The sequence below is a fragment of the Neophocaena asiaeorientalis genome, unplaced genomic scaffold, assembly GCF_003031525.2.
Source record: "Neophocaena asiaeorientalis asiaeorientalis breed wild unplaced genomic scaffold, Neophocaena_asiaeorientalis_V1.1 scaffold476, whole genome shotgun sequence".
NCBI classification, from domain to species: domain Eukaryota; kingdom Metazoa; phylum Chordata; class Mammalia; order Artiodactyla; family Phocoenidae; genus Neophocaena; species Neophocaena asiaeorientalis.
In genome coordinates, this window is record NW_020172178.1 from 10468952 (window position 1) to 10477685 (window position 8734).

Genomic DNA, 8734 nt, shown 5'->3' on the forward strand with positions numbered 1-8734 from the left:
CCCCCCCCCACACACACACACACACACACACACACACACACACACACACCCGGCTTCCGGTCACCAGCTCGCCACGTGGAGCTGGTGACCACCTGGGGCCGCTGAGGCTGAGGTGCCCGGTGACAGGCCACGTGGGGCCCGAGGGAGGGGCAGCACGGCCCACTCACTGGTGTCGCAGAGCTCGCCCTCCCAGCCGCTGGGGCAGAAGCAGCGGAAGGTGTCCACCTCGTCGATGCAGGTGCCCCCATTGCGGCACGGCTGGCCGAGGCAGTCGTCGATGTCTGCAGGAGGCGGGCGTAAGCCAGGTCCCCAGGCCTCCCGGCCCCCTCCCAGCCCCCGGTCCACAGCCACTCACTCTCATGGCAGTAGGTGCCTGTGAAGCCGCTGTCACAGACACAGGAAAAGTTGCCCCCGGGCTGGCTGACGCAGTGTCCATGGGGGCCACACACGCCGGAGGGGGCCACGCGGGCCACCCTGGTCCCCGCCTCGAACCCGCAGCCATCGACCACTGCCACAGAGATGGGAGGGGTCAGCCCCACCTCTGCAGACCCCACCCACCTCTCACCTCACCCCACCCCACACCACGCCCTCAGGCCCCGCCCACACTGCACCCACCTCTGCAGGCCCCCCCAGGGCACGGCTCCCGGGGCTCAGAGCAGTTCTTGCCGCCCACATCTTCGGGGCACGCACAGTAGTAGTCGCCCTCCAGGTTATAGCAGCGGGCCCCGTTCTGGCAGGGGCTTGGCTGGCAGAAGTCAACATCCACCTGGGAGGCGGGGCACCCACGAGAGCCCAGGCCCTACTGTTGGCGCTGGACAATGAACCAGGCCTCGCTGGCGTCCATACAAGGAACCCCAAGGTCCAGGCCCCACCTGGACTAGACAGCCAGGCCAGGCCCCTCCCACCACCCTCGCCTCCAGGGCAGCCCTCTTCCGCTGCATCCGGCCTTCGCCCCTCCTACTGGCAGGAAGGCCAGCTATCGGGCCCCCCTCCCCAGCCACCAGGGCCACCCTGAGCCCTGTCCGCGGGTCCTTCCCAGAAGCATCACCGCCAGGCTCCACGGCGCTGGACAGGACCTCTATCCTGGGCTCCAGGAAGCCTGCTGCTGGCCAGGAGACCCGCCCCTTGCACCCCTGCAGCCCCACTAGTCTCCCCTGCAACGGCCAGGGCAGGTCAGAGGGCGGTGGGTGCGCGAGCCTCTCCTCAGACCCGCGTGTGGCACCCCCACCCCACCCTAGGGCCCCTCTTTCAGGGGCCCAGGTGCTCCAGCCACTGTGGGAATCAGACAGACAGGGCTTGGGGCAGCCGGCTGACCGGCCAGGGCTCCCGGCCCACCCCACCAGGAGGGGCTCATCGTGACAAGCAGTGACCCTGCGGCCCCGCTCTGCCCCTGCCCAGAAAGGCAGCCCGGACTCTCTGCAGGGCCGACGACAACTGTGGTCCCTCTTGGCCACTCGGACGGGCCACCCGGGCAGCGGCTGGAGGAGGGGGAGGCAGGTAGCACACGCAGGCCTCACCTCGCAGAGCGGCCCCGAGAAGCCCTGGGGGCAGTGGCAGCGGAAGCCGTCGACCAGGTCCTCGCAGAGGCCGATGTGGCAGGGGCTGCTGGCACATCCGTCCAGCTGGCGCTCACAGTGCCGGCCCCCGAAGCCCCGTGGGCACACGCACAGGTAGCCGTTCACCAGGTCCTGGGGGGAGTGGGGGGAGCGGGGGGGTGAACCTCCCGCAGCCGCCCCCGCAGGCGGCTCCCCCGACGCTCCCCCCACGTGCGCGCACGGCACGGACCGGCCCTCACCTTGCAGGTGCCGCCGTGCTGACACTGGCCCCCACAGTCGTTGACGTCTGCGGGGCAGAGGCACTGTTACGGCTGGGACTCCCTCTCCCCCCAGCCCCGCCCACCTGCGCCCGCCCACCCGTACTGACTGATGTGACAGTCGGTGCCCTTCCAGCCCGGGATGCAATCACAGTAATAGCCACCAATCAGGTTTTTGCAAGAAAAAGCATTAAGGCACGGCTTCCCTTCACACTCATTGGCGTCTGTGAACGAGACAAGGGCAGCGATGGGGCCCAGGCCCCACCCGCCCCGGCGCCCGCAGCAGCCGCGCATGCCCAGTGCACAGCCCACGCACACACGCGCCCCGCGGGCCCCTCACCCAGCTGGCAGGTGGCTCCCGCCCACTGCTCGGGACAGATGCACTCGAAGCCGTCCACCTGGTCCACGCAGGTGCCCCCTGCCGCACACGGGTTGGAGGTGCACTCGTCAATGTCTGCAGAGGATCAGAAGAAGAGGTGTGGGGCGGGAAGGAGGGACACGGGCCTGGCTCTTCCTGTCACCCCTCCCCTGACCACTGCCGCCCACATGGACGCGGCCACTCCACCCCTACCCTCCAGACCCCTCAGATGCCAGGCTGAGTGCCCCAGAGGCACTGGAGTGGGCACTCACCAAGCGCACAGGTGGGCCCGCTCCAGCCGGATGGGCAGTGGCACTCGAAGCCTGAGGGCACCTCGTGGCAGGAGCCCCCGTTGGCACACGGGTTCGAGGCGCAGGCGTGCTCGGCTGTGTTGAGAACCACGGGAAGTGGGTGTGGCGGCCCAGGGCCCCTCCTTCCTCCCCAAGCCCCCAAGGCCCCGAGGTGGGAGCGGGGGGGTGCCTGCCACACAAAAGGCCAGAGTGGTGGGCCCAGCCAGCTCCCGGCCCCGACGTACCCCGCTCGCAGTTCTTGCCCGAGTAGCCGTCGGGGCAGGCACAGCGGTACTGGTCAGGCTCCGCGTTGATGCACGTGCCCCCGTTGGTACAGGGGTGGTGGCTGCCGCAGTAGTTCAGGTCTAGGGCCAGGGGTGGGCGCTCAGGGAGTAGACCGAGCCCCTCGCTCCCTACCTCCCCGAGGCGCCTACCTGGGGCCTCACCACCCCCGCCCCTCGCCCACCAGGCACACCTTTGTTGCAGAGCAGGCCGCCCCAGTTGGTCTCGCAGCTGCACTGCCAGGGCTCCACACAGCTGCCGTGCACGCAGCCCGGGTACGGGACGCACTCGTCACAGAATCTCCCCTGCCAGCCATAGCTGCACCTGGGGAAAGCCGAGGGCCGTGAGGCCACGTGTGTAACAGTGGACCCCGGGAGCTTTGGCCGCTCCCAGGGTGGCTTGGGGACACGGGCGCAGAGTCACATGGGCCGCCCAGGGCCGGCAGCCTCAGCCTTTGAACTGAAAAGGGCCCCGGGCCAGGCGGGGGTTATGGTCCCGCCGGCCAGCCCGCACCGTCACGGCACTCCCGGCCGCTGGCCTCGCACGGTTGGCCGCAGCTGTCCAGTCACTCCTCCCGGAGCTATTTTGGGACTCACCCCAAGCAGGGCCCCGAGAGCAAGCGCCAGGAAAGGAAGGCACTGCCGGGACCCCAGGAATGAGAGGGCCAGGTGCTGCCAGGCCCGCGCGGGCCAGCGGGGCGTCAGGAAAGGACTCCTGGCCTGGCCCCAGCCGGTAACCGTGGGCGCAGCACGTGACCTCACCTGGGACTCAAGGGCAGTAACTTCTCTCTCCACGAGGCCCAATCACGGGCGCATCTCACAGATGGGGACACTGAGGCCCACAGGCCGCCCCAGTCCAGCCCTGAGAGAAGCCAGGTTCAGGGCAGCCCTTGGGCTAGAGTCACCCGCTCCCCGGCAAATGGCCTCAAAAGGCCTGTTGGCTGCAAGGCCACGACCCTGAGGCCTGGCCCTGCCTGAGCTGTGGGCCAACGTCCTCTGTGGGAAGTCCTTCAGGAGGAGGGGCAGAAAGACGCCCAGGCCATCAGCGAGGGCCGGAGCTCAGCCAGCCGGGGGCACTGCTCTCGGGGGAGAGAGACCAGCACCCTGTGCTAGACGCCCCGGGGCCCGGCGGGCTGCCCTTCAGGCCCTGGATGTGACCCCCAGGGGACCCTCCCTAGAACTTCGTCCTGCAGGATGGAGTGACGTCCGTGCCATCACCCACCACGTGGATTTATTTTTGGAAAAGGAAAGAGCCACGGCCCTTCCCGGGCCGCCCCCGTGGCCCACGGCACCCAGCAGGGACGCTGGCCAGCTCAGCCAATGCGGGACAGGGAAACCAAGGCCGGTGAGAAGGGGCTCCTCCGGCCCCCCGTACCCGGGGGCGGCGTGCGCGGTGTGTGTGCCGGCCTGGGCCACACGCCCCCATCCACCACCCTCCCTCCGGGTGACCCCTGCCAGGGAGCACGCGGGTCCCTCGGGCGCGCTCTCGGCCCTGGGTGGGGCAGCCCTCTCCACGCCCCCCCTACCCCAGCTTTCCTGGCCCCAGAAGCCCAGGGAGGAGACGGCAGGAAGGCACGGCCATCTCCGCAGCATCCGGTGGGGGTTTGTCCTGCGCTGAAACCTGAGCCCTGAGCCACGGGCGGCAGCTGGGCCTCACCCGCAGGCCAGGGAGAGAGGCGGCTAGGGCTCACCTAGAGCCTCTGTCCCAAGCGTCCCACGCCGCACCCCCCGCCCCCTCCGCGCCTTCCTGCACAGCCCACACTGCAGTGGAGGGCGGGCCTCTCCCACCCTCCTCCCACCCGGCTGCTCCGTCACCGGCAACCCAGAGCCGCTAGCACGGCCCTGCTCCATTGTGCTCAGACCCAGGTGGGGACCCGTCTGCCCGGAGTCCCAGGGCTCATGCCCACCACACAGGTCACAGGGCAGGGCTTCAGGGGAGGGCCCTGCCCAGGGCAGGGAGCAGTGCTGCACTCCGTCTCCCACCCAGGATCTGGTTCCTGGAGGTACCTGTCCCTCAAGACATGAACCCACCCTGGGCCAGGCCCCAGGTGCCCTCTCACCGGCACTGTGCTCCCCACGCCACTTGGAGATCCACTCAACTTGTCTGAAACCTGGCAGAGTGAGTGGCCGGGTGGGTGCAGCCCTAGCCCCCTGCCTATCCCTGGGCAGCCTGCCCGCCTCCCTGCCCTGGGACTGGCGGGTCTGCTCCACATGCCACTTCCCAGGCCAAAGCCACCACGGGACGAGCGGAGGGTCACCCTCCCGTCCCGGCCCCGGATCCCAAACACTGCCCTCCCCGTCCACACTCAACGGGGGAGTTACTACATTTCTCTGCTTAGCGCCCTTACCTGAAAAACACACCTGGGAGCAAAGCCGCCCTCCAGGGGTTCCGGGATGAGTGAGACCCCAGGCTGGGGCACAGGCGTCACTCCCCGCACCTGCGCATCTCTGCCAACGTGCAGGCCCCTCCCAGGGGCTCGCCCCTGAGCACCCACCTGGTCCCCCAGGCCCAGCTCCCGGGCCATCCTCACGCACCCGCGGAGCCCACCCTTGCTCACACACCCTAGAGAGCCCTGCTCTAAGCCCTCCCGGCTCCGAAGCCTGGCCCCGCCCCTCCAGCTGTCCCAACCCCCGCTTCTCTGCCCACTACCTGGCAGGACTACTCCTCCCTTCCCACAGCCACCAGACCCTGCCCAAGCCGGCAACTCTACCTTCCCCCCAATCAAGGTCTCCGATGGCCTCCCGTGTCTGCATGAGGCTGCGGGGAACCCTCGCTCTCTGGTTCCCTCTGACCCCCGGCCAACCCTGTGTCACTGCCCGGTGGCCTCTGCCAGCTCATCGTACACTGTCACCAGCAGGAGGCTGGGACCGGCTCCTGGACCTCTTCTCCTCTCCAACTGCCCCCCGGCGGCTGTCAGCACCGCCCGTGTGCCTCAGGGGCCCACCCGTGTCTCGGGCCAGGCCTCTCCCCACAAACCCGGGGCAGGGCAGGGCGGGGCACCTCCTGCTCTCACCCCTGCCTGCTGCACCTGAGCCCATCCCTGTGTCCAGTGGCACAGGGTATAGAAGGCTTGGGGTCCTCCCCGATCCTCCCCGCTTCCACTCCAGGACGTCTGCAGGACTGCCCACCCTTCCACCTCCCACTGGACCGTCACCATCACACACCCCCTCCCCAGCCTGGCCCCTCCCACACAGCAGCTGCTCTGGTCCTTCCATCCCACCTCGCTCAGCTCCAAACCCTGCAGCAGCACCCCCTTCTTTTCTAGGTCCCCCCCACACTCACCACCCTCCCTGTCCTCCACCCACAAGCACAAGCCGCTGTGCCCTCTGCACCTCCTGTGCTGCAGCCACCTGCCCTCGGGTGGCTCTCTGCCTCCCGTGTAAGACCGTCCCAACCAAGTTACGTGAAACGGCCCTGGCCGCCCCCTCCCCAGGCCCCCGCACCCCTGTCCTCGTGGGGCTATCACTGTTGGGCACGCCCAGGCTCTGAGGCCACGTGCGTCCCTGTGCCGATTATAAGCTGCGTGGGAGCAGGGCCCGTGTCCCCACTCACTGCGGCCCCAACACCCAGCTCCCCAGCACCGCGTCCACAGCAGGCGCTCAGCCAAACCCTGCTGAGGGAGCAAGTGTGCCCGGAGAGCAAAGAAGGGGCAGCGCCCGGCACCCACTCACCTGCACTCCCCAGGCACGGAGCATCCCCCGTGGAGCAGGTTACATCCTTGCTTACACACGGCTGCAAAGAGAGAGATCAGAGAGGCGCCGCTGCTGCCAGCCATGCACGGGCCCCCACAGCCCTGAGGCAGGCACGGGGTGGGGGTGGGGGGCCTCCGGGTGGCTCCCCGCACAGCCCTCCACGCGGCCCTGCACAGCCCGCTCACCCTCCTTGCACTCCTTGCCCATCCAGCCGTCCATGCAGGCCTTGTTGCCGTACTGGTCGCAGGTGTAGTGGCCGAAGAAGTCGTTGCGCGGCCGGCAGAACTTGTTGCAGGTGGCGCTGTAGTAGTTCTCATCGCAGCGTACGCGGATCTTCAGCTCCAGGTGTGCCACGTGGCCGCTGAAATGCAGGCTCTTCCAGCGGTCCTCCGGGTTGATCATGCCCGCGTGTGACACCCGCTCGATCAGCAGTTCCTCTTGGGGGGGCGGCAGAGTCAGCCGGCTCAGCCACCACACCCCCCTCGGAGGCGCACAGCCTGCCAAACCACGCGGCCAGCGGCCTCAGGCCACAGAGCCGGGACAGCAGGGCCACCGCAGGAAGCGCGGGGCTAGAGGGGCCTCCTGCCCCGCTAACGCAGGCGACCCCGCCTGTGCCCCGCAGCCCGCGGCCCTGCTCCCACCGACACCCCCACCGGGCACCACGCCCACCCCTCACCAGTGGACGTCGCTGGCCACCCTCCCGCCCCTGCCGGGACCCCTTCTCTCTGAGGGCCTTCCCTGCAGCAACCGCACCGCTCACTACCGCTCATCTGAAAACAAGCCTCTCTCGGCCCCGAGCACGCACGGATCCAGCGACCCGATGGCTGGGCCTCCCTTCAAACCAAGCTGCCGCGTGGGCGGAAGCGCCCTGAGCTGGCAACCACAGGCGCTGGGCTCGTGGTACGTCTCCCTATACGCTCGTACCAGTTCGGGGAAGTCTGCAATAAGAGGCTAAGGATCCCGTGCACCCCCCCACCCCCGAGCTACAGGAGAGGCCAGGCCCCTCCCTGAAGCGTCTCTCCCTGGGCCGACCCATCCCCGCCCTCCTCCGGGGAACACTCCTGCCTTGGGCAGCCTGTCCCCACGCCCGCCCAGCCCCGCTGACCGCCGCTTCCAGCGGCCCCTCTGCGTCTCCACAGCGTCGTCACCTGTGGGACCCAGGGGCTCGGTCTGCCTCGGCATTCAACTGCCCGCGTGACACTGCCCCCAAACGCAGCATGTCCAAACTGCGCTCCAGCCCGTCCGCAAGACGGCTTCTCGGCCCTGCGGCTGCTCAGGCCACCCCCGCCCGCTCTCACCACGTCCAACCCACCAGCAAGCCCCATGCCTTGGCCTTCAGAGCGACCGGAGCCCCTCTCACCCCGCAGGCTGCTCCTGGTCCCAGCACCCCCAACCGCCACCTGCGTTCACACAACCGCCTCCTCAGCCATCTCCACGCCGGTCCTGCAACCCGCCCTCCAGCAGCAGCCTGAGCGACCCCGCTCTGGGAGAAAGCCAGCCCACGAAGCCTCCGCGACCTGACCCCGGCCTTGCTGGCCTAATCGCTGCCTCCACCCCTGCCACGAGGGCCCCATGCTCTTCTCCAGACGCATCGGGCTCACTCCTGCCTCAGGGCCGTGCATGCAAATGCTCTTCCTTGTTTGTCCAAGGAAAACCTCTCTGCCCCACCACCACGGGGCCCCGCAGACGCCCTGCAAGGTCGGCCAGCCGCCAGGTGAGCCTGCGGGGGAGGGTCAGCAAGCCCCAAGTTCCAGGGCAGGTGGGCAGAGGGGGGCTCAGAAAGCCAGAGAGAGCTCTCGGCAGCGAACCACTCCGCTGCGCCACTGACCCGGCCTCGAAAGAACAGGCTTGGGTCTTCAGCAGGAGGCTACGGGAGCGCTGGGGAGGCCCAGGTGCGGCCCTCGGCCCTCAGTGAGGACACACGCCCATCAGAACAACACAGAGGAAGCTGAGGCTGGGGAGAAGGGCAATGCACGCGCAGCTCAGCAAATCACAAGGGTGGCAGAGCTTCCTCGCAGCCAGGGCAAAAAGGGAAACAGCACAAAGATCCTCAGGGTCTTTCCTGCCACGTGGGCCTTTGTCCCCAGCAGGCAAAGGACCAGGAACCTGGCTAGGTGCATCTCCGTGAACGAGGGGGTCAGCCTCCCAGTGCCCTGAGGGAGGCCCTGCAGGCAGCGGTCCACCCAGCCGGGGCTAACTCACCATCTGGGGTGGTGTCATTGTCCCAGTCCCAGGCCTCCACGATGAGAGTGAAGGAGCGCTGCGGACACAGGGAGGGGCCCGGCAGGTACCTGAGGCC

The 8734-nt window shown here is 68.6% G+C and overlaps 1 protein-coding gene across 1 annotated transcript in view; it reads right to left on the reverse strand.

Moving 5' to 3' along the window:
* Positions 1-8693, reverse strand: part of JAG2 (jagged canonical Notch ligand 2) — a 15434-nt gene extending 6741 nt beyond the window's left edge. Inside the window, exons 1-13 of the mRNA XM_024759189.1 lie at positions 8638-8693; positions 6621-6872; positions 6415-6475; positions 2937-3067; positions 2707-2826; positions 2444-2557; positions 2154-2267; positions 1924-2037; positions 1796-1842; positions 1518-1688; positions 616-766; positions 356-508; positions 168-281 (exon numbers count right to left, since the gene is read on the reverse strand). Coding sequence (XP_024614957.1) covers positions 168-281; positions 356-508; positions 616-766; positions 1518-1688; positions 1796-1842; positions 1924-2037; positions 2154-2267; positions 2444-2557; positions 2707-2826; positions 2937-3067; positions 6415-6475; positions 6621-6837 — 1507 coding nt within the window. The 5' untranslated portion in view covers positions 6838-6872; positions 8638-8693. The remainder of the gene's footprint in view (positions 1-167; positions 282-355; positions 509-615; positions 767-1517; positions 1689-1795; positions 1843-1923; positions 2038-2153; positions 2268-2443; positions 2558-2706; positions 2827-2936; positions 3068-6414; positions 6476-6620; positions 6873-8637) is intronic.
* Positions 8694-8734: the final 41 nt, after the last annotated feature.